The 26,125-nt window shown below is 43.4% G+C and overlaps 1 protein-coding gene across 2 annotated transcripts; it reads right to left on the bottom strand.

Moving 5' to 3' along the window:
• Window positions 1–3,873: 3,873 nt before the first annotated feature.
• PRR29 (proline rich 29) lies at window positions 3,874–25,821 on the bottom strand. 2 transcript variants are annotated; one of them, XM_033918822.1, is made up of 6 exons: window positions 25,640–25,821; window positions 21,201–21,291; window positions 17,656–17,771; window positions 14,822–15,033; window positions 7,854–7,924; window positions 5,372–5,443 (listed from the first exon to the last, which is right to left on the bottom strand). In XM_033918822.1, exons 1-6 carry the CDS (start codon window positions 25,727–25,729, stop codon window positions 5,412–5,414), a joined length of 612 nt encoding a protein of 203 aa, XP_033774713.1. In that variant the 5' UTR covers window positions 25,730–25,821; the 3' UTR covers window positions 5,372–5,411. The 2 variants fall into 2 exon arrangements, with proteins under 2 accessions (XP_033774714.1, XP_033774713.1); XM_033918823.1 differs by lacking the exon at window positions 7,854–7,924 and having other exon boundaries at window positions 3,874–5,443.
• Window positions 25,822–26,125: the final 304 nt, after the last annotated feature.

Below are 26,125 nucleotides of genomic sequence, written 5' to 3'. Positions count from 1 at the left end.
GACTACCAAAATGTGATTTTTCCTATTCAGTTGCAAAATAACACTGTGGGTGCCTGCTCCAGAAAGATACCAATCAAATCTGAAAAGAGGACAGTCACCTCAAGAATAGTAGCCCAATTGACCTGAAGCTTTAACTTTTGGGGAGGAGTATAAAATGCAGGGCTCAGGAAACAGCCTTGCCTTCTTCCGCCAGATGGGTTCACAGCAAAGAGAGATGGGCTATCCCAGTTGATGACCCTACACGGTCCATGTTTCGGTCTCCAGGTGGAGGCCTGCCTCAGAGCCCAAAGCTCATAGATGAAAGCGCGCGGTATGTTCGTGTGTGGACAAAGCACAGACAAATGCGGGCAGGACATCAGCACACCAGATTAAAAGTTAAATATAAAGCGATCTGAGGGGGGGGGGTTGGTTTACTTTGAAATGTTGGCGCTGCCGTAGGGGGATTCGGGGGGTAACCCCCCATTACAGAGGAAAGTGTAAGTTTCTTCTGTAAGTGGTGGGGAGGTTCCCCCCACCTCCCAAGTGAAGCGCCAATACTTCTAAGTAAAGTGGGGGTTCCCCCCACACCTTCCCTCGGAGTGCTTTAAATTTAACTTTTAATCCAGCATGCTGACATCCTGTGCACATGTGTCCGTGCACGATTGTCCCGCATGCTTTAGCCCCGTCACCCAAAGGAGACATTGCGTTTATAGGATTTTTTATTCATGTGTTTCTACATGTATTTTATTGTGAGTTTATAGAAATAAAAGATTGTTTGTCTCAAGGTTGACGTGTTCTATCCCACTCCCCACCTGTTCTCTTTCCGTTGGATTTTACGTGGGGTTTCTGTGCCCTTTTCTTTGTTCTACGACTGACTTAACCAGCCACACATTAGCTGACTCCGCATAAACCGAATTTTCAGTGCCAAAGCCCAGATATGGCTGAATATTTACCCCATAGTATTATTTTAAGTATGTTTCAATAATTCTATATTAATTGCAATAATTCTACTTTGACTATCCTTAAGAAATATATTGTACTTTTGCTATTTGTACTTCGCTGATTGTCCAGCTCTCTTTGAGGTAAACCGCCAAGAAATCATTTGATTGTGGCGGTATAGAACAGGGGTCTCAAAGTCCCTCCTTGAGGGCCGCATCCAGTCGGGTTTTCAGGATTTCCCCAATGAATATGCATGAGATCTATGTGCATGCACTGCTTTCAATGCATATTCATTGGGGAAATCCTGAAAACCCGACTGGATTGCGGCCCTCAAGGAGGGACTTTGAGATCCCTGGTATAGAAGAATAAAGTTATTATTATTATTATTTTTGTGAGCTGCTTTGGATGATCGCAAAGAACTGAAAAGATGGAATTCATGTGAGAAGACAAGCTAAAAGAAAGAACCGGCTTTTAAGACCAGCCACTGTTTCCAAGGTTGCAGCTTCGTACAGTAAGTGATTGGAAGGTTTATTTACCATCGTCTTTAGTAAATATGATATGCAGCATCCCCCGTGAAGCTTTTTCTTGCTGGCAGCATCCCTCAGCGTAAGAGTAATGTGTTCTTTGGGGCATATTTTCATTTTACCCATGGTTTTGCATTTGGCTTAAATTAGTGAAAAAAGTGCTGTTGGTTTTTTTTTTTGTCTTTACAGCCTAAATGACTAAAGTCTCGATGTGCATCTCAAATGCTCATTTGGGAGGCATTTTCCACAGTCTGCCTTTTTATTATGTTATTGCTAAAATTAGAAGCATTTGTGGGATCTTCACTTGCGTATCATATCAGCTACGACTCCGATTACCTACAGGACAGCACACGTCTCTTCTCTTACCAGGACTGTGAAGAAGCACATTAGTGAATAAGCTGCAGATCAAAAGAACGGAGCTGAGATGACTAAAGTTATCTTTTGTGCTATCTGGACACCTGAATGACAGCAGGGATTAACAGATATTTTCCTCAAGGACCCTCCACCCCCCCGACTACTTAAAATGAATATTCATGAAATGTAGCATGGCGTACATTTCGCATAGAACCAGACCGAGTTTCCAAGTTTATTGTTTCTTTGATATACCGTCTATCAAAATTTATCTAGACGGTTTACAGTCAATAAAAACATTTAAAAACAAAAGTTAAAAGAAAAAGAAAGAACAACAACAAAAAAATCCACCACATGATAATTAAGTGAGGAGGGGGGGGAGGAGGTTACATATATTACTTAAGATTGACATGACAGGGGAGGAAGGTACAAGAGGTGAAAAAATATATAAAGGATGGATATAGGCAAGGCGACCGCCTAGGGAACTAATGGGCCAATGCTCAATCCTAACACTAGCACTAAAGGCCACTCACCAACACAGGTACTGGAGGGTCAGTAATCCATCTACTGTAACTATATCGTCTACTCTAAATTGAGAGAACATGATGACAGAACATCAGCAGAGACCTGAAACTTCTTATGAAGCGGTAAGGGGCTATATCTATCTAGTAATAATAATAAAAACTTTATTTTTATATACTGCCATATCGCAAACACTTCTAAGCGCTTTACAAGGGAAGAGACTGTATACAGATAGCAACATTACAGAGAACTTTCAAAATTACATTGGCATGCTAAGTTTAGTCAGGTTTATCTGGAAGTGTTTTGGAAGTACATCAGGTTGAAGTGGGGTGAGAGAAATTTGTCAAAGAGAAGTTTATATTGACTTCCTAAACATTTGGTACGAAATTGCATTTGAGATGAAGTTGGTTAAACATTTGCTCCATTTGCCTGCTTGGAATAATAGTGTTCTATCGAGGTATCTCTTGTAGGTGCAGCCCTTTAGGGATGGAAAAGCGAACAAGTAGGTACTGCGTGTATTGGTTGTGCCTGGGAATTTGAATTGGCGAGACAGATAGGATGGGGATGAACCTGTCATGGTTTTGAAGCAAAGGCAAGCAAACTTAAAAATGACCAGCCAGTGTAGTTTTTTGTAATATGGGCTTACATGGTCTGATTTCTTGAGGCCATAAATGAGACGGACTGCAGCATTTTGGATGACTCTCAGTCGTTTGATGGTTTTCTTGAGAGATCCCAAGTATATAATATTGCAGTAGTCTAAGGTAGTTAAGATCAGGGATTGAACCAGCAGTCGAAAGGAAAAGAAATCGAAGTATTGTTTAATGGTACAAAGTTTCCAAAGAGTGAGAAAGCATTTTTTGACTTGAGCATTAGTGTGATCTTCAAACGTCAGGCTTCGGTCCAGGGTGACGCCAAGGATTTTGGTTGTGGGATTAATTGGGTAGTCTGATCCATTTAGTCTCAAGGAGGTGTTCACGATCTTGTTATTGGGACTTGCCAGGAAAATCTTGGATTTTTCGGGATTCAGTTTTAGTTTGGAGTGCATAGTCCAATGTTCTACCTTGGTAAGGACAGATGAGATGAATTGTTCTGTCTCCTGGGTCAATGAGGTTATGGGAATAATAATTGTTATATCATCCGCGTATATGTACGATTTCAGTTTTAAATCGGATAACATATTTCCCAGTGAAGCCATGTAGATATTGAAAAGTGAGGGGGAGAGTGGGGAGCTCTGTGGCACTCCGCAAGGATTGGACCAAGCTTGACAGTAGGCTCTTTCGCTGTAGACTTGGTATGTACGTTTTTTTAAGAAACCCGTGAACCAATTTAGTACCTGTCCGGAAATGCCGATGGAATCAAGGCACCTAAGCAGGAGGGCCTGATCAACAAGGTCAAAGGCACTGCACTATTATTGCAACCAATTTATCATAAGAACATAAGAATTGCTGCTACTGGATCAGACCAGTGGTCCATCGTGTCCAGCAATCTGCTCCCACGGCGGCCCCCAGGTCAAAGACCAGTACCCTAACTGAGACTAGCCCTACCTGTATACGTTCCGGTTCAGCAGGAACTTGTCTAACTTTGTCTTGAATCCCTGGAGGGTGTTTTCCCCTATGACAGCCTCCGGAAGAGCGTTCCAGTTTTCCACCACTCTCTGGGTGAAGAAGAACTTCCATTTTAAATGCTTGAGTGCTTATTAACAGGACTTTTTTTTTCATAAAGCCACTGTATTACTTTTTGTCTTTTCTGCTTTACTAGGTTTTACTCTTTCCCTCTCTTACTCTGGTAAGCTCCCTATTGATCACTTTAAATTTACTGACATTTTAGATTATTTACATTTCCTACTGTAAAAGGTTGGATATACAAAATATTTTTCCATAGAATTTGATCTTTTCAAGCTGGATCATGGGATAATTTGAGGGGAACACTTGTGTGCCTGGGCATGACACTGAGAAGGGAGAAGAGTAAATTTTATTTTTATCATGTACCTGCCTTCAAGGTGACCCTCAGCTACACGACACTTTGGTGTTCGGAGTTTTGGCAAAATGCACCTCAGTTTCTGTAAACTGCTCGCTACAGTAGAAAATGCTTTCCTGATTGCATTTATCCAACTGCATGCAAAATCTGGCTTCTAAAGATCCCATTTTGGTTTTTATTTGTACATTCAAAATTTGTGGTCCTTTATACTGTATTGGGCGAGGGTCTGTCAGTGTTTCTGTAGAACTGAGATGAGGGATTCTGTTGCCATATAGGATCTGTTACAATCTGGTCTGTTTTCACCAATGGTGATAGGGGGTGGCAGGGCAGATGTGGTATATTATTTGCAGTGCTGCCTTTTCATAGATAGGGATGGAGTGTTTTTTCTCTCTTTTCTGACTGTGTGGGTTGCAGTGGCATACCAAGGGAGGGCAGGGGTGTGACGGTGCACCCTTGGTACAGACCATATGAGGATGCTCCCGGGGTGGGCATCATGGAGCCTTCCAGCAGTGGCAGCCTTTACAACTCACTGCTTTGATGGCTTTGGGTCATCCTCTCACCCAGGTCTTGCCTTCGTGGAAGCAGGAAGTAGGCAGGGCCTGGCAAAGAGGAAGACCCGACAGTGGAAGAGCAGTGAATTGTAAAGGCTGATGTTGATGAGAGAGAGAGGTGCACATTGGGAGAGGGGTAGAGAAATGCTGCAACCAACTGAAGGGAAGGAGGGGGAACACTGTCTTATTTTTGGGGAAACACGGTATGTTACTACTATGTTATTCAGTAGGGATAGGGAGGAATGATAGAGGAGGGGGATAAATTCATGTTTTCATTGGATGGATATCTTGTATAAGTGATGTTCCCCTGTCCTTTATATATGTGTTTCTGGGCCAACTAATAACTGTAGCTAAAGCTTGCATAGGGAAAGATGGATGGATTGGGGAGGGTGGAGATAAAATAGAAATACTCGGACGGAAATATTGTGCAAAACGTATGCTGCTGTGTACTTTGTATTTTTGTTTCTGTCCAATAAAACAAATTGGAATACAGGGGGCAAAAAAAATGGTACAATTAATACACAACTCTACAGCGGATAAAATATTTAATTACGGGAGAGTGTTTTATTTACAGTTGTCCCTCAGTCGCATCATAGTATTCTGAAAAGAGAAAGAAAAAAATATATATATTAGTTTAACTATCTGGAAAGCCAAAACATCAGGGCACAGTCACAGGTCAATGACTGTGTTGTTATAAAATACTAACAGAGGTAAATAAGTGCCGAGTTGGAAATTTAGCCACATAAACAATTCTAGTCAGATATTCGGGATTTACACAGCTAAGGGCCTCTTCAGTTTGTAGTGTGGTGAGCCGCGCTGAATGGCCTGCGCTACTCCCGATGCTCATAGAGTTCCTATGAGTGTCGGGAGCAGCGCGGGCCATTCAGCGTGGCTCACCGTGCTAAAAACTGCGAGCGCCGTTTGATAGAAGAGGCCCTAAGTCTCCTGCTCAACATCTCCAAATAAATTGTATACATATCATTTTCCTCCTTACTTTAGGACAGGCTTGCCTGACGCAGACGCAGTACTGAACAGCAGTGCCAAGAGCACCCTGGGAATGCCTCTAGCCCGGCCTCTGAGTACAGTGCATGGCTAAATTTTCTGCCGAGCAGGAGGAGATTTTCAACTCCAAAGATTCATGTGGCTAACCCTTAAAGCTCACCAGAGTAATCTTTTCAATATCAACTTCCACACTAATATAATGATCAATATTCAACCAGTGGCGGTTGGCATTTCTTTCAACACTGACCACCACCTGCTAAATTGCATCCATGTATTCAGTGCCAGGTCCTACCCTGTTTGGCACTAGATATCTGGAAGCTTTCCAGGTATGGCCAAAATTCAGAGCTATGCCCACATACCCAACTGGGCATACTTAGAACTTCTATTGATGCCATCCAACATGCCCAGTTAGCTTTGAAGGCACTGGTGCCCGTAAAACCCCTGGTTCCTCTCTGGCTCCATCCCAGTATCTTCTCAGCTCTAATCAGAGAGACCAAGGTGGTTAGAGTGGATATTCAATAAATGTCCAAAATACAATTATCCTAAGTAATAATGCCCCACTATTTAGTTCTGTATCACAAAGCTGACATTGATTATTAGGAGTTTCTTTTACTATAATTTCATAATTTTAACTCCTATTTTGAACTGATAAAGGGGGAAAAAAGCCTCAGAATCTGGAGCCAATCACCCGAGTAGGGCACTCACTCTGCTCCTTATACAGTCATAGCCCCCGTGCATTTCACTTTGGATGTTGTACTTGGAAATCAATTGCATGGTTCCGCCAAAGTGGAAAAAGCTGTTCTGTGTTTCGAGAAAAGTATTTTCTAGAAATGGAGTCTAGAGTAAATGATTGATATATCCCGTCATACCTTTCAGTTCAAGATGGTTTACAACAAGAGAGACTGCATGAATGCAGCTAAGTTATGAAGTAGGAGGAAACAGACAGATGTGTAACGTAGTTATATACAACAGGAGTATGCTGGAAGATGTAGAGGAAAAATGATTAAGGAAGTTAAACAAATTTGTCAAATAAATGGGTTTTCAGTGATCTTCTGAATGATTGGTATGACAAATGGTTAAGGAGTAAGTCACTTCGAGTATTGTTCCAGATTCCTGCTTGGAAGGAAAGTGTCTTGTCGAGGAATGTTTTCAATTTGCATCCTTTGGGAGTCAGGAAGGCGAATAGTAATGTGAGAAGCGGAGCATGTCTTGGAGAAGTTATAGGGCACATTTTATGTTTTGTTTGAATTTTAAAGATCTTTTTAAATGAAGGTTGGTTACAGGGATGGAAAAGAAAACGGTGAGGTTGAGGAGGAAATGGTGGAATAGAATTGACTGGGGATGGATGGGGCTTGGGACTAGATTATGTCTCTGAATCAGAGGTACTATCTAGATAGTGTCCCAGAATATCCTCATGGACCACCTCTATATTAGCCCCTCATTATGTAAGGTTGTCTAAGTTTAAGCCCTTTTTCCCTGCGTACATTTAGAGAACACTGCTAGCCACGTGGAGAAAAATCAATGATTTCTTTTAATGAAATGCTTTTTTGAGGAAAATTCTATCTAAAGATAGTTTTCTGTTTAAGGTACATTATAGTCCTAACGTTATTCATCATGGGAGGCACCTTAGTGACAGGTCTGAGTCCTCAGCAGATAAACTAGGGAGGCACGTGAGTGATAGGTCTGAGTTCTCATCAAGTAGTCTAAGTGGCATTTGAGGGTCAAGGATGCACACATGAAGTTTCTGTGACAGTGAACCCTTTTTAAAAGATGAATGTCCCAAAATTAGGCATCCGCCTCTAACACAGTGCTTAGGGCAATTCTCTTGGACTTTCATGTCCTGGAAGTAACCCTGGGATGCACCACAGGAGCTGGGCTTGTTCAGAATCATGAAGTACCAAGACGCCTTCCCAAAATACTCAGTGGTTTGTCTGGGCCTGCCCTACTCCACTAAGCCAAAGAACTATGAGCTAGAACCAGGACAAGATGAACATTCTGCAATCCCTACCTGAGGCTGGTGGGATGTCAGCCCTTACTGTTCCCATGGCACTGGGAGGTGGAGGTGGTGGGATGGCTCTTCTGTGGAAACAAAGGCATTATTAGCACTGATAGAAACCTTTATGTGCCACAGTAAGGGTAGGGTTACTACATGGCTCCAGAGAAAGGAGTGTGAAAGCAATGGCTGTAAAACCCAGATGCCTCAATTCGTCCTCCTTTAACTGGAGCCAAATGGTAACTCTAATAGGGGGACAGCTGGGGGCACAGGAACAAGGCCAAAGATGTATTTGGGTACATATTAAGTTCCAGCAGTTGAAATCAATGCGCCTGATTCTGGTGGACTACTCTCTAAAATCAAACTGCCAAGGCCTACATTTTCCATGGGTAAGAAGAACTCTTGTTTGTAAAAGCAATCCTCTGACTGTTTGACTTTTGGAGGTTTTAAAAATATTTCATGGAATGCAAAAGCCTATCCCTCTTCGGAAGCAAGGTTTGGGGGGTCAACCTTTGTAGAGAGCTGGAAAGTCTTTGTGGAGGTGTCTCAGCCTGAAAAAGATAGCTGTGGATTTGGTTATACAGAGGCAAGAGTTCCATCAAGGTGATGCAAATCAAAAAGTTCTGAAATGTGTCCACAGTGTTGACTGCCTAATTCCTGGCACAAGATGTTAAAAATGTATCCCTTTGGATGCCAACACAGGACAAGTTGTCACATAATTGCATCACCACTTATTTGCCAGCCTTGGTTCAAACAAGCAATGATATTATCAGTATGTGACACTGATTTCTACCATAATCCCATTGTGGGGCTAGCCCGATGTAGGGTTACCATTTTTCGGACCGAAAAATCCAGACACATGGCCCTGCCCTGTTCCGCCTCCAGCACGCCCCATTCTGCTACGGCCCCACCCAGTTCTGCCTTCGGCTCTGCCCCCACAAACCTCCTCTCTTCTTCCCTGACAAGCTCTGGCTGCATCTGGAGGGCTTTGGAAAGTCCATCCAGGACCCCAGACAGTTCTCTAAAAAGTGGACATGCCTGGGTTTTCCCGGATGTCTAGTAACCCTAGCCCGATGGCTCAGTGACATTGTGGAACATTCATATGGGATACTTGGGTTCTACTCCTTAGCCAGGGTTTTGCTTCTCACACTGGTTAGCTGGAGGCAGCATTTTTCATTCCCGAAGGGAGGCCTGGTTGGGGAAGAAGTATTGTTCATTGACAACACCTAGAGACTACACTTAGATCTCTTTAAGCTGACCTCAAGAGGAAGCTGCAGTTTATGATGATTGGCCAAGAACTGTTGCTGCCATTGGCATCGAACGGGGGAGGGGAGCCACAGGGGCTGTGGTCTCCCCCAAAATTGACGGTGGCTCTGCTCCCTCACCTACCTCCTGTTTTAGCTGCTCTAATTTTACATTTTGGCCTGTGGTGTGTTATTCTTTCCTTCCTCCACTCCCCCCCCACCCCGTCCAGCATGACCCTGCGGAACGACATCTTTCTTCAGTTCCTGACTCCCTCATACCTCCTCCCCAGTTATTTTAAATGTTCGGACAGCCACGGCATCAAGTTCAACCTTCTGCTTTCGGTCTGCCCTGGAACCCTTCATTTAACAGCAGCCCGCCTAGACAGGAACAGGAAGTTGCTGCTGAATGAAGACTTCCAGGGCAGGCCAACGGTAAAAGGCTGATCTCATTGATGCTGCAGCTGCCCAAAGATTTCCACATCTCCTTCCCGGTCGCTGTTATTTTAAATCTTCGAGCGGCTGCACCACAGCATCAACAAGTTCAGCCTTCTGCCTTCCCTGGAAATCTTCATTCAGCAGCTGCTGTTGAATGAAGGGTTATGGGGTAGGCCAAAGGCAGAAGGCTGAACTTATTGATGCTGTGGCTGCCTGAAAATTTAAAATGACAGCGACTGGGGAGGAGGTGGGAGGAGAAGAAGAACATATGCTACATGCTACAGGCAGGGGGCGAGGCAGGGAAGGACAGATGTTGCACAGACTGGGAGGGGGTTGGGAAGAATAGGGTGCTGGGAAGGGAGGGAAAGAGAGATGCTGCTAGTGGGGGAGGGAAGAGAAAAAGAGAATTGTTGGACAGAGGTGCATGGAGTTGGAGGGAAAGAGAGATGGTATACATGGGGAAAGGAAGAAAGAGGGAGAATTGTTGGATATGATAGTGGTGGAGAAGAGGGAAGGAGGAGAGATGAGTCAAAGAAGGGAGAGATATTGGATTCTGGAGAAGGGTGATGGAAGGAGAGAGAGTTGTCAGACCACTGGAAGGGGAAGGAGAGGGAGATGCTAGACTGGGGAAGGGAAAGAGGGGAGAGAGAGATGCCAGACTGCAGGAAGGAGAGGAGAAAGATATGCCAGACTGCAGAAAGCAGGGAAAAGAAGGAGAGAAATATGCCAGACTGCAGGAAGGAGAGAAGAGAAAGAGAGAGATGTTAGACCATGGGAAGAGGGAGGGTAGAAGAGAGATGACGGCCCATGGGAGAGGAGAGAGATGCCAGATCATAGGAGGGGAATGAGGAAGACAGTGATATCAGACCATGAGAGAGGGAAGAAATGGTGCACAGGAATGGAGGGGAAGGGGAGAGAGAAGGAGGAGATGGTGCACAGCAATGACTGTAGCAGGGAAGAGAGATAGAAGAAATGCTTTTTATGTATAGATGGGAATAGGGGTGAAGAAAGAGAGAGAAGATGGTGCACATGGATAGATGGGAAGGAACGACATGGAAAATTAGATTTTTAAAAAGAAAGTAGAAAAATGGAAAAAAGCTGAATGTTAAAAGTTAATGCCAAAGATGGATGTGGGGCAGAAAGTAAAGAAGGAGAGAAAAACAGCAAATGGGTAAGAAGGCCCTGGAAACACAGAGCACAGACAGAAGGAAATGCAACCAGAGACTGGGAAAATATGATAGAAAAATAAAATCACCAGACAACAAAGGTAGGGAATATGATTTTATTTTCAATTTAGTGAATGAAATGTGTCTGTTTTGAGAATTTATATATCGTGCACAGTTCAGAAAGAAATTAATTGCTTTCTATTTCTCTGGTGTTATAATGCAATGTAGAGCCTGGCATCTTAGAATTTCGTTTGTGTATATTAGTACTTTTAGTTTGTGGTCCTGTATTTGCATAGGGGTTATCTGTGTTCTGCATGTGTGACCAAGGCCAGGTGTTCTGGTAGGAATGAATGTTGAGAAGAATATAGTGTGCTTTGTGTAGTTTAATTTTGTGGTTACCCATTATGTGTTGTTAATAAGATTATATTGTGTGTGTATATATGAAAAAATGAATGGAAACAATGGCATTATATTTAGTACTATTATTATGGGGGTGGGGTCTGGGGCAGAGCTGTTGGCTCCCCAAAACAAAAAAGTGTTCTGCTGCCTAATATGGGAAAAAATACGACCTAGCTATGAATAAAGATTCAGGCTGTGTTAACCAATAGAGGCACCTAGCAAGGGAGGAAAAACCTCCACTGTCAGTACATGATACTGACAATATTATTCCTAGGCTAGAGTGAATCAGGACAACTGTCCCAGGCTGTGTATTTTAGAGGCTCCAAACTTCCATTGTCTGGGCATAATCCTCTTCTAACCCTTGCTTGGCACGATCTCTTCCCTCCTCCCTAGTGACATCAGGAGGAGAGAAGCTACCTCCTCCTATTCGCAATCTGAAGTCTGAGCCCAAGTGGGAGACTCTGTAATGTTACAGACTTCAGACTGAAAGCAGTAGAGGAAAAGGCAAGCGGGTTTCACAGCTGCTGCTCTCCCCCTGCTAGGACCGAGAGGGAGAGAGGACAAACGGGGGTGGGCTTAAGGGGAGGATTTTATCAGAGAGCGGTGGGGAGAGGATCATTTCATTTATTATAATCCACCTATCAATTATTCTTCAAAGTGGATAAGAAAAGAATGGACATACATATACAGATATAGAACTTAAAAAAATACCTTTAAAACAAATTACCTTAAAATAAAATGTACATTCAGCTTTACGAAACTGTATAAAAATAACTCACCCTCCTCCTTCATGAACCTATGTGATATCTGAAGTAGTAGCATAGGTAGGGGTGGATCTAGATGGGTAGAGGCCTTTCCACTTGGGCTCAGGACTACCAGCAGTGATGCACTCTTACTGTTAACTGGTGGGGATCCCTTAATACTACTATTACTATTCATCATTTCTATAGCGCTGAAAGGCATACACAGCACTGTACATTTAACATGCAATAGATAGTCCCTGCTTAGAAGAACTTACAATCTAATTTGGACAGACAGACAGGGCATAAAGGGGTTGGGGAGTTTCACGCGGAGAGAATGATAGGCTAGACATAGGTATCTTATGGAGCATGTGAGTTAGGAGTTGAAAGCTGCCTCGAAGAAGTGGGCTTTTAGCTTGGATTTGAATGCTGCTAGAAACGGAGCCTGATATAATGACACAGGCAGTCTGTCACAGGTATACAGTGCAGCAAGGTAGAAGGGACGGAGTCTGGAATTGGCAGTGGAGGAGAAGGGTATGGAACTTACCAAATGAACAGAGTTCATGAGGGGAAGCATGGGGGGGGAATAGGAGAGATATTGAGGGGCTGCATAGCGAATGCACTTGTATGTCAATAAGAGGAGTTTGAACTGTATTTGGAAATGGATGGGAAGCCAAGGAAGTGACTTGAGGAGAGAGGTAATGGGAATATGGCAGCTCTGGCAGAATATAAGCCGTGCAGTATAATTTTGAAGTGATTGAAGGGAATAGAGATGATTGAGTGGAAGACCTGAGAGAAGCAAGTTACAGTAATCTAAGTGAGAGGTGATAAGAGTGTGGATAAAAGTTTTGGAGTATACTTGGAAAGGATGGATCTGAGCAGAGAAGGAGAGAGAGGATCCAAAGATGACACCGAGGTTGCAAGCTGTCAAGACAGGGAGGAGGAGAGTGTTGTCCACAGAAACAGAGAATGGGGGGAGTGGGGAGGTAGGTTTAGATGGTGGGGAGACATGCAGGTAACAATGTTGGGAAGGCAGGCTGAGACTCAGGCCTGGATTCCTTTAGAGATATCTGGTGTGGAGAGGAAGATCTGGGAGTCATCAGCATAGAGGTGATACTGAAAACCATGGGAGGAGATCAGTGCACCAAAGGTATAGATGGAGAAAAGGAGAGGTTCCAAGGCACAGTGGGATAGCAATGGAGGAGGATACACCCTGCATACACTGAAAGTGCAAAGGGATAGATAGGAAGAAAACCAGGAGAGAAAATCCCTAGAATCCTAGTGAGGACTACATGTCAGGGAGTAAGTGGTGATCAACAGTACTGAAAGCAGCAGATAGATTGAGAAGGATGAGGATAGAGTAGAGACCTCTAGATCTGGCTAGGAACAGGTCACTGGAGACTTTAGCAAGGATGGTTTCCATGGAATGCAGTGGGTGAAAACCTGATTGAAGTGGGTCAAGAATAGATTGTGATGAAAGGAAATCCAGACAGTGGCGGAGAACAGCACGTTCAAATAGATTGGATAAGGGCAATGGGGCAAAAGTTGGAGGGGCATGTGGAGTCTAGTCACTAGTGAGAATTTTGAAGGAGGTATAACTACAGCATGTTTGAAGACATTGGGAACATTTGCTGTGGAGAGTGATAGGTTGAGGATGTGACAGATATAGGGGATGACAATGGGAGAGAGTGCTGAGTAAGAGGGTGGGAAGCAGATCAGAGGAGCAGGTAATGGATTTGGAGGAGGAAAGAAGATATGGTTTCCTCCTCAGTGATTTCAGAAAAGGAGGCAGGGGTTGAGGGGAGGTTGGCAGAAGGGACAGATGAAAGGAGATGGGGGAAGGTGACTTGGTTGAGAACTCAAGATGGATTTTCTGGACATTGCTGTAGAAGAACTCAGTCATAGTCTAGGGAAAAAGTGAAGGGGGGGATTGGAGTTGAAGGTACTTTGAGTAGAGAGTTTAATGTGGCAAAGAGACAGTGAGGGATAGAGCTAAGAGAGTTAGTTAAATGGGTATAGTATTCTTGTTTGGCAAATGAGAAAGAAGATTGGAACAATGTCAGCAGGAATTTGAAATGTATGAAGTCAGCATGTTCAGCAGATCGGGCACAGGAGCACAGGTAGTGGATGTTGGAGGTCAGCCAGAGCTGGGATTTAGTATGCCTTACAGGATGTGAAGTGGGAGGAGCGAGGGTATCTAGAGCAGAGGAGAGAATGGTGTTATAGGAGAAGACAGCTTCATTGACAGACTTGTATGAGATAATAGTTGAAGGGAGGGATGAGACAGTGGTGGAGAGGGTGCCAGGGTCAATAGCCTGAAGGTTCCTAAACATATTGGTGGTGATTGGCTGAGTCTGTGGTGGTAAGGGGGGGAGGGGATGAATTATGAATGCTAATTGATGATGGTCAGAGAGGAGAAGAGTTGAGGTGCAGAAATTGATGGAGAGGACAAGGTCAAGGCAATGGCCATTCTTGTATGTAACCTCATCAACTGAAGACATCCTCCAAAGGTGCTCAGAACGCCCTCCTGCCAAGCGTGGAAGTTAGTGGCAGTGGCAGAGTTGGCACTTGAGTAACTGAGCATGCATAAGGATGCCAGTGCTCCTGACTGCTGATACATTTGACATTGAGTTTGGCTGAAGGAAGATCTGAGTGCCTTTGGAGTATGTCTTGGCAGAGCTTAGGGATCATCAAGTAAGATATTTATATTTTATGTTAAGCTGATGGGGGTTGGGGGTAGGGAGCATAGGAAATTTTTTATACCCACCCATTTTGCACACTGGCCCACCCAAAATTTGCCATCTGGCTATGCCACAGATCTGAATCAATATTAAATATATACTTAGGGAAGGGGAAGAGAAGGAGAGAAATGCACAATTTGGAGCAGGTGGAGAGAGAAAGACAAAGGAAAGGAAATATATACTGATTTACCCTGGGTTTTTGGCTCATTTATCCATCTGATGCCTTGCAGATTAATCCCCTTACTCTCTGATACTCACAGGTCTCTCCGGTGCCTGGTTGGAGGCATTGGTTGATCCGGGCTCAGGTGGCGTACGATGGGTTCCTTAGGTGCTACCATCATCTGTGGCTGTGGCTGTGGCTGTGGCTGCCACATAGGGAATGTTGGGTAGGTGCTGGGATAAGGGTTGTAGTGGTGGTGATAAATGATATTTGGCTGTTCCTCCTCCATGAGTACAGGGACAATGTTTGCCTGTGTAATCAGGAAGGATGTGTGTTAGTACATAGCACAGTCTAGCATCCAGAACCCGCACTAATGCCAATTGCACCAGAGAAATTCATTCAAGCCAGGTATGAAAAACAGGAAGCCTTATTGTTCAAAGCTTTAATTTCTTTCTCTTATCCCCTTCTGTGTGGTTTCTCTAAAACTCATCTTTCCATCGGATTCTGTATAGATCGCCCAAACTTGGGTGTGGATCCCAGATCTGTGTGTACAATAATCAGCCAATTAAGCGCCAAGAATCAATAGCTGGCATTAAGAAGCCCTTAGTTGGCAGGAATTATTTATTTATTTTAAAAAATTTATCTCCCGCATCCAACTCTGTGGTTTCCATATCACATACATAAAATCTTGTTTCCCTGCGATTACCACATATAACATAGACATGTCTAAATAACATCATTAATCGTCCCTGTTATAATAGGGATAGATCGCAAATCCGATCAATTCAGAAATACAAGCAAGCTTTAAATCCTACATTGCTGTCAAAAACAATTCTAAAAGGCGATTATCAACTGAAATGTAAGTTAGCATAAGAAGGCATTGGCAAATAATTGAGTTTTCAGCATTTTCTTAAAATTCATCCTCCCCACACAAAGCCGCAGGATACCAGGCAAGGCATTCCATAATTCTACGCCAGCCACATAACTAAACTTGCAAACTGTTAACCCCAACCCCTAATCACTAACTACGAACACTCTATTCAAGTCACGGAATATTTCTACTTCTGAGCAAACAGCTTGGCACTTCCGGGCCTTGCAACACACAAACTGTTGTTAACATTATTAATATTATCAGATGTAGCCTGCTTTACTCTTTAAGTCATTGTACGAGAAGTATACTGCTAAACTCCTTAATTCATTGTACGTAAAGCCTCTCTTTATTGTATTTACATTTTCTTTTATTGTATTCACAATCTCTTTTACTATAAACCGCCTAGAAGTCGCAAGATAACTGGCGGTATATAAAAATAAAGTTATTATTATTATTATTATTATCACTGATGCTCCGATCCTAGCGTACCTAGCTGACATTCTACCCTCCAAACTTAATTTCATCTCTAAGCTCTCTCCTGGGTTTATAGATCTCAAAGAATTCTTGTAAGATCTTTGGGGAAACATGATACAACGTCTGATGTATAATTGCAACAATCTTAAACTGCTCTCTTTGCTGCATCTGTATTCTGTACCATGGGCGCCTAAATTTCATAGTGTGGTCATGATAGGGGCATGGGGAGGTCAGAGGTGTTCCCAGAAATTAGGTGTGTATTTGCATACCTGACTGCCATCAGTTGGGCACCCAAAAGAAATTCTGATAAAGAAATTTCTTTATCAGTGTCTATATCAGCTTCTTTGAAACGACTAACTTATATTCAATGTTCCACTGACACATATATGAAGCACTCAGAAGTGGCTTAATTACAGGAAAACACTTCACCCGATGTACCGGTTTCGTTTTGTCACATTTGCACACATTAATTCTCGCACTATTTCATTATTCATATATAATTTAAATACTGCACTTATCTTAACATCAGTCTTTCAGCCAAACCCAATGCCGACATGCGTGTTTCGATGTCTGCATCAGGGCTGGGTTTATCTATCAAGTTTTCATCAGAATGCACTGTTTGCTCACACTCCACAATATGGTTTAAACGAATAGTTAACCCACATTAAAATGATTTATCAATTGGGCATCAGCATTTACACCAGCTTTTGGCAATCAGCCCAAACTAGGATTCTGTAGAGGTCATTCCATGCACAGCATCCTTTACAGATTACTAACTTAGCGTGGGCCATAATTAGAGTTAACCGATTTTGTCCTCAACACGAGAGGCCATGTGGCCCCACCCCACCCCATTCTGACCACAGCCCTACCCCTTTCTGCCCACAGCCCTGCCCTGTTCTGCCCCCCAGCTCCAGCCCCACACAAACCCCATCTCCTCAGAGCCGTGTACGGAGGGCGTCTACACATGCGCGTAGGTGACATGATGACATCAGAAACCTGCATGCATGCGTGTGACACTATCATGTCCTGCAGAGATGCCCTCCAGACTAGGTCCCGAGCTCAATGGTTTTCAAAACCCAGAAAAAGTAGCAGGTTTTGAAAACCCGTCCAGACATCTAGACAGTCCTCTTAAAAAAAGGACATGTGCGGATAAATCTGGATATCTGATAACCCTAATCAAAATGGTACCGAACTTTTGGCGCTGTTTAATGAATCTGTCCCTCTCTCTTATTCCTCCCATTCTGCTTTTATCAAAGCATAAGCACACTAAACCTCCTCCTTCAGTTCCCAACAGGAAGACATCATATCTACCCTGATGATCCCACCTAGTCAAACCCTATTGCCTTCCCATGCAATTCACTTCACTTCAATGCACTGTACCATCATTTCCATCTTCCCACTTCTCTCTGCCTCTCTTTAATGATCCTTCGTGCATTTGCTTATATTTTTTTCAGAAGATGACATGCGATTGAAGGGTGCCAATCCGGACCCCACCCCTTCCTGTTCAAGAGTTCCAGAACCTGCCTTACATTAAGCCCCTCCTTCTTTATTAGTTTTGCTATATTACAGGACAACGCACAGACATACCTGGGGAGCTGGCGGTCCTGGGGCATATCCAAAAGAGGACAATGCAGATATAGTCATGTTGTTCATAATCAGTTGATGCATCTGTGCATTTTGGATCATCATTAATTCAATTAAATCTGTTAAAACAGAGATAGATGTACGTATGCACCTGAGTTACACAACAAGGTGCAATGAATGTCACGTTCAGTATTTATCACTAAAGGGATATACAGTATGTGCTCTCTTTCTTGCTTTGCACATATTTTATTTGTATTTCATGCAATTATTTTTACCAGATATAGAGTTCCAACCAGTGCACATGGTTGTCATGTTTCCCCAGTTCTGTGGCTGAATCAAACTATCCCCAGGCAGCTTTATCTGATCAGGACTGCCACATCTGGACTACTGCACTTCAGTGGCATACCTAGCATATTTGACACCCAGGGTTGATCATTTTTAACACCCTTCCTCTATTTAAAAAAATATATTTTTATTAATAATCCACAAGTCACACAATAAGAATGCACCTAGGAAAAGGCAGCATTTTAAACCCTGCATTAAACACTAAACAAGCCAGATTAGTACAAATCAATCCTGCACAGCCAATGCTAACAGAAAACCATGTCTTTTTCATTCACATAGAACACAGATATACCCTCGCCCAGTATGGAATAAGATATCACAAACTAAAATTAGAAATATGTGGACAAAAGTTAAACTGAACCTCCATGAAGCCAGACTCTGCATACAGTGCAACACCACAGAAACGGTGATGCATGTCCCCTAATACTGTGAAAAAAAATAAAAAAATATATATATATATATAAGAAGGAGCTAGAGAGATGATGAAGCAATTTAAATATCTTGGTAATGTGAAAGGAAGTCATGATTGGTAGATATCATTTACTATCATACATTGCATTTCTTTCCTCACTTCCCTTTTGGTCCTGTTTATGTTAAGTGTTGTGTCTATGATATTTGTATTGAACCCTTGTATTTGTATTTGTTGATGTATTATTTAAAATTTTTAGACTTGTTCATCACTTTGTATTACAATCAAGCGATTCATCAAATTTATTTTTTTTAAATGTAAGACCTTGGAAATGAAAATAATGAAATATTTTGATACCTACCAGTCAGGACTTAACAAAGACTTTGGTGTCCTTTCACACTACAAAGAAATAAACTGTTTTCTCACTTCTCTGTCTCCTACTTAAGCACCCTTCCCTCCCTCTTCCTGTGAAAATATTACTGAAATGCTTTCATGTTTCCCTTATACATACTGATATTTGTCAACATTTTCTTATTTCTGATCTAAAGAAGGGATTACCTTTGAAAGCTAATGCATTGAGTTAGTCCAATAAAAAAGTTATTACCTTATTTCCTTTGTTTTTGTTTTATTTCTAAATATTACCTTGAAAAGTGGATTAACACGGCCACCACACCATTTCACTTAAAAAATTCTGAAAGGCCTATGGTCAACAACCTGCTGTCTTGACCCCTGCCTAGGAAAGAGAGTACAGAGAGGAAGCATAGGCCTCAGTGAAGGGCCACTAAAAAGAAATTGTTAACTCCTCTCTTGTGGAAGAACAACTGCCAACACCACCAAAAAGAACTGTGATGGGCCCCCTACTGGAAAAGAGCTCCCTTAACCAGAGCTAGCTCAAAAACTACTGACCAGTCTCTAAAATTCTTTTCCTAGCAAAATTTATAGAACAGGCAGTCTGCCTTTAACTCAGCGAATGGCTAAATCAAAATATTTGGCGTCATTCTGGCTTTAGACCTGGGTATGGAACAGAGTTCTTGTGACCCCTCTTGATCATCTGCACAGTAGTGTCGCTGGATTTCTTGGCAGCCTTTAACACTGCGGCTCATAATCTGACACCCCCCCTTGAGATTTGGATGAGCTGTAAATGAACAGCATGGATATCCATCTGGAAGATGGTTTTGAAAATGGTGAATTGGAAGGGTCTGGTGAGAAAAATGTCCATCTGCCTCTTTGGGCCACTTTTGGGATGTTTTTCTTCTTTGAAAATGAGTCCCATGGCACATATGATGCTCAGGAATTGCTCATCGGGAATGCAGAATAGACAGTCCAATACTCTTTGTGATGGCCCTGGATACATCCATCATGGTACACATCTACTTAGCATTGTCATCATAGAAGGTGGAAACCACAGTGGAGAGAGGATTGAAGGCATCATCTGTGGGAAGGATCTGAATGGGGGATTGATAGGAAGGCCCATGGTCCTTGAACAAAGCTTTTATAGGGATAACAATCTTTTCCATAAACAGGCATGGCTCATCAGATTGCATGTGATGATCTTAAAGTAGCCAAGCAGGTTGAAAAGGTGATGGCGAAAACTAGAAGGATGCTAGGGTGCACAGGGAAAGGTATGGTCACTAGGAATAAAAGAAGTATTGATGTCCCTCCATAAGACTCTGGGGAGACCTCATTTAGAATATTGTGTACAATTCTGGAGGTCGCACCTTCAAAAAGATCTAAACAAGATGGAGTCTGTCCAGAGGAAGGCTACTAAAATGGTCAGTGGTCTACATCACAGGGCATACAGGGACAGACTCACAGATCTCCATATGTACACTGTGGAGGAAAGGCAGAGGAGAGATATGATAGAGCCGTTTAAATACCTACGTGGAGTAAATACGCATGAGGCGAGTCTCTTTCAATTGAAAGGAAATTCTAGAGTGAGAGGGCATGGGATGAAGTTAAGAGGTGATAGACTCAGGAGTGATCTAAGGAAATATTTGTTAAAGAAAAGGTGGTAGATACATGGAACAATCTCCCGGAGGAGGTGGGTGGAGTCGGAGACTGTGTCTGAATTCAAGAGAGTGTGGGATAGGCTCATGGGATCTCTTAGAGCAGTGTGTCTCCTCAGATTTCAGGTGTGCCATGACACACTGGCGAGGAGGAGAGTCATCCATGCCAACTGACTGTCTACAGGATGTGCCTCTCGTGGTGAGAGGCACATCCAGTAGGAAGTCAGTTGGAGCCGATGACTTTCCTCTTGGCTGGCATCTCTCCTCCTCTCCCCACACCTCACGGATTCCTCCACCAAAGCGGGTCACAGCCAGATGAGCCTCTGAGTCACACACATGTGTGACGTCATCATGTCGACGTCTGTGCACTTTTGGGTGCCTTCCAGCCGGGGCACTGGATTTAGTGTGCCGCTGGCCTGAAAGTTTGGAAGACACTGTCTTAGACAGAGGACGAGTCTTCATTTTGAATTTATTTTATGCAACTTATATGGGCATTCGAAATGATATTTGTGATTCCTGATGCAGATGTTTGCACCAAACCGGTTATCAAACCTGTGACTATTCCAGCTTTTTAAAGTCTTGTTTCATTACATCTATTGCACCTGCTCTTATGGTCATTTTGTTATCATCTGCAAACAGACACACTTTACCTTTTAACCCTTTCCTATCATCACTTACAACTGAGGACGCCTGTGGCAGTCTGCTGGTCACTTTTTATTCCCTACATGGACGCCACTGACCAGCACTGTTTCTCAGCCAACCTTTTTGTCAGACCCACTCTCTCTCACCTTCCTTGGCTTGCCCGGGCCGGATTGGTCGGGTGAGAGGGTTCATTGCTGCTGGGATTTGCTGGAATATCGTTGTCGGTTGTTGAGGTATCTAGAAGTTAATAAGAACATGTCTATGTCAGAGCACAAATAGGAATCTAAAGCAGTGGTTCCCAACCCTATCCTGGAGGACCACCTGCCAGCCAGGTTTTCAGGATAACCCTAATGAATATTCATGGGACAGATTTACATGCCTGCCACCTCCATGATATGCAAATCTCTCATATGCATATTCATTAGGTCTATCCCGAAAACCTGACTGGGTGGTGGTCCTCCAGGACAGGGTTGGGAACCACTGATTTAAAGCATGGTACATATTATATACAGAAAAGCCCATTGAAAATATTCTTTTAAAACAAATTCCTTTAACATCTGGGAAGTATAATAACAAAATATCAGGTAAATCTTTGGACCTACTACAAAACAGATCCAATTAATCATATATCGTGGTGCCTTCCCATATATTATCTTATGAACCATACAAACATAATTTAAAATAAATATCAGTCTTTATTGGCAACCAGTGTAATTTAATAAACAAAGGGGACACTGTCATTTTTATGAGCAGAAAAAAAAATCAGATGAGAATCAGTATTCTGCACTAACTTTCTCGGAAGAGATTTATGGCAGCCCAGGTAGACAATTAGGGGCATTTTCAAAACACTAAGATGTCCAAAAAATGGCATACATTGGGACTTGGACGATTTTCTCACCAAAACGTTCAAGTACTGATTTTCGATGCCAATTTTCTGGATGCCTTGTTGCTAGGCTTCTTAGCCCCAGTACGTCCAAAGTTCGAGGGGGTGTGTTGGAGGCATGTTATGGGCGGGCTTTGGTCATGCTTAGAACTTGAATGTCTTGCAGTGATAAACATTTCCCAAGACGCCTAGGACGGAACTTAGACGTCCGGGGCTAGACCTGTTTTAAAAGCATCTAAGAGCCAAAAAGGAACTCAAACTGACCAGATGGCTATTAAGGAATTAAGCAATGACCTCCCCCCGCCACTCTCCCAGTAGTCACTGACCCCCCTCCAACCCCACAAAGATCTGAATGCAACAGTACATACCTGTTTCTAGAACAGCAGTACACAGGTATCTTAAATAGTCTTTGTCTTGCATCTCTCTTTTTCTCTCCTCCACCCTCTGGATTCAGTACCCCCCTCCCCCATGGACTGGTAGTCCCTTCTCCCCTTGCCTGGGATTCATCAGCATGTTTGCCAGCACAGGAGAGACACACATCTGCTGCCTAAGCTCGCCTCGCAGGCTTCCCTCTCCTGCATCCTACCAGAGAGGAAAGAGGAGCTGAGGTCAGCAAGGAAGGGATACAACAGAGGGGAAGCCTGCAGGACTGATGCAGGCAGTGGATGTATGGAGAGAGGTGGGAGTTCCCAAGCCATGGGTGAGGTGGGGCAGGACGGGGGAAAATGCCAGATCTGCCTCTGAACTTTTTGGGTGGGCCAGTCAGGGTGGGCCTGATTTTATTTGAATTGTTTATTTATTCAAATTTCCAAATTATAGAAGCATAAATCTTGACAAAGAAACTAGAGTTACAACTGAAACAACAATAAAGAAATCTATACTCAACAAACTTTGTTTATGTCTCTGCAATTACACCTCATTAAAAAAGAAATTATATTAAAGAACTGAGGCAAGATGTGGAAAAACAGGGAATAAAAGGAAAATAATGATACATGAAACACTTGATTTATAACTGATTACATGTTAAGTATCAATTAATTTCTGCATTATTCACATTTGAAGGTGTAGACACTGCTATTGGAACTAGAGGCTTCCTTGCTTCCAAGAAGTTTTTCAAATGCTCAGGATTAAAGAATGCAAAAGTTTTCTCCTCTACTTTAATAATACATGTACATGGAAATTGCAGGAAAAAAAAGTTCCTTTGAGGTCCAATACCTGAAATTTAAGGGCCAAAAAGGCTTTTCTTCTCTGTTGAGTGGACCTACAATGGGCCTGATTTTATTTATTATTTATAGTAGTCGATTATCTAGCCCAGGGGTAGGGCACTCCTGTCCTGGAGAGTCGTATTCCAGTCGGGTTTTCAGGATTTCCCCAATGAATATGCATTGAAAGCAGTGCATGCCAATAGATCTCATGCATATTCATTGGGGAAATCCTGAAAACCCGACTGGATTACGGCTCTCGAGGACCGGAGTTCCCTACTCCTGGCTTAGAAACTCAACTACCAGCGCCTATCTCCCTGGTGACTAGTGTCACATAGTAATACTGAAGCAGGAGTGTGTGGCAGTAGTTAAAGCTACAGCCTCAGCGCCCTGAGGTTCTGGGTTCAAATCTACACTGCTCCTTGTGACCCTGGGCACTTAGGCCCAAATTCTGTAACTGGCGCCTAATGTTAGGCACCTATTTTGGAGGCGCACAACTAGATCGACACCTATCTAAATTGAATAACAAGCTCAATTAAACTTTTTATTCAACACTAATTGAAACATAGGCGCCTATCAAGAAAGAGCGCGTCTGTAACAAAATGCCTCTAAAATTTAGGCGGCCTTCAACAAAATAGGCGGCGTGGGCGTGGCTTTGTGTTAGGCGCCTTGTTACGGAATCGCTGCTCTTAAGCGTGCTTAAGCGCTCGCCTGGGCACCTAAGTTCTAGTTGCGCCTAGAGCTGGCCTATTTATTGGGCGCCTCCAAAATAGGTGCTGCTCAGCGCGATTCACTAAACAGCGCCCAATTTGACTTGAATTGCGCTGAATGGTGCCTAACTTTTGGGCGCTTCTTATAGAATTTGCCCTTTAATCTTCCACTACCCCACCAGGTACATTAGATAGATTGTGAGCCCACCAGGACAGAGAGGGAAAAATGCTTGAGTACCTGAATAAATTCATGTAAACCATTCTGAGCTCCCCCTGGGAGAACGGTATAGAAAATTGAAGAAATAAATAGTGTGACAAGTTTCAGCCTCTGATAACCAGAACTGGTATTATGATGTCACAATGTCTCATTCCACCAATGCCTGAGAGCCAACCTCATCAGTGATGTCACAATGGCTTGATTGTCCTATACTTGGATCAGTTTTGCTACATTATGATTTCCAGAGTGGCGCAGTGGTTCAAGCTACAGCCTCCGCACCCTGGGGTTGTGGGTTTGCTCCTTGTGACCCTGGGCAAGTCACTTAATCCTCCCATTGCCCCAGGTAGATAGATCGTGATCCCACCAGGACAGACAGGGGGAAATGCTTGAGTACCTAAATAAATTCATGTAAACTGCTCTGAACTCCCTGGGGAGAACAGTATAGAAATTTGAAGAAATAAGCCTGGAAGGGGGCATGGTTAGGGGTGGCACAGACTTCAGCAGCCCTATATGCCACTGGCCATGATTCTGACGTGACCCTAGGCACCAAAATGTAGGCCTTCAAAATCCTGGCCTCCATTTCCGGTGCGTAGAGTCCCGTCGAGCCGCGATTCTAGAAGCGGCGCCTGTCGGCGATTGACACATGGCAGGCACCCTTTTTGTAAGCGCCTGCAGTGGCATGTGCTGCTTCCAGAATCAGCCCCAAAGTGCCTGATTTTCAGCCGGGTTGTCAATCAACTGCACCGCACCAGGCGTAGGCATCGCCAAGTGTCCTGGCAGTAAGTGCCATTCCGTTAAGCCACGGTTTTCTTGACCTAATTTACCGGCACCTACCACAGGCGCCTAGCCACACCTACCTCCTCCCCTAACCATGCCTACTTTTCAGGTGGGCGTCGTTAGGCACCAGTAAGCGCCTTGACTTAGACGTCGCTAGGCGCTGTGTGGTATTCCACGTGAAACTTTAATTGATTGTTTTTTAAAAAAATTTTGTAATCGATTTTTAATGGCAATGGTCAATTGCTATGACAATTAAACCAATTAAAAACAATTACGTTGTGCACAGAATTCATTTAGGCATCACTCGGCCTCCTCGATTACGACGCTGAGTGACGCCTAACCTGGGCGCCACTTATAGAACTTCCCCCTAAGTGTCATGTGACCCATAGGTATAAAGTAGGATGTGCGGTATTTAGCACGCACTAATATCCGTTAGCGCGCTAGGCATTAGTAAAAGGGTCCCATAGATCCCTGTGTGTTCATTTGATTTATTTGGATTTAGCTCGCACCGTTTTCCGCAGTAGCCCAAGATGAGCTTCCCTGTCTCCACCTAAGCAGGAATAATTTTCAAAAACTCCTGCTAGCCCAACCAAGATATGCCAGATGTTGTTTTTGACATGTCTGTCAATTACCTTGCTTAATTATTCCCTTTCCCCTTCCCCCCCACAGATCTACAGCTTTAAAAACATGCCAGGACTCCTTGGAGCGAGCAGTGCAGAACTGGCTTAGCCGGCTGCATTCAGTGCCACAGGAGGCTGGCAGCTAACAGGTAAGAGAGTCACAGTGCGGCACTCACCGGCTGCTGTATGATCTGAACCCCCGCTGGCTGCTGGCTCCAAAGCTGGTTAGGGTAAAAGATTTCTTCTCCTGATCCAGTGGAAGCCATGGTTTTGAGGAGGAGAAGACTCCTTGTGGGAACTGAAAGGCAGCTTTTTTAGAAGCAGGCATAGACCTGTCCGCAGGCGCTCTCCCATTCATGACCCGTTGCTACAGTGACACTTGAAACTTTGCAAACAGGCCTTGCCGGGAGTTTCCGGTTGTACTGCAGGTATGAGGTTATCCATCACTCAGAGCTGCTACCAGAGAAATCTTTCAGTGTTCTACTCCCCCCTGAGATTACATTACATTAGTGATTTCTATTCCGCTTGTGCCTTGCGGTTCTAAGCGGATTACAAATTAGTAGTCTGGACATTTCCAGGAGCGTTACAGTAGCAGAATACCCGCGCTGCTTCAGGTCAGCTTGTCTGAAAGAAAAGACGAAGAGAGCCACCAGAGGAAGTTT

The sequence above is a fragment of the Geotrypetes seraphini genome, chromosome 13 (assembly GCF_902459505.1).
Source record: "Geotrypetes seraphini chromosome 13, aGeoSer1.1, whole genome shotgun sequence".
Lineage (NCBI taxonomy): Eukaryota > Metazoa > Chordata > Amphibia > Gymnophiona > Dermophiidae > Geotrypetes > Geotrypetes seraphini.
Note: the sequence above shows the minus strand (reverse complement) of the source record. Positions and strands in the feature narration are given on the sequence as shown.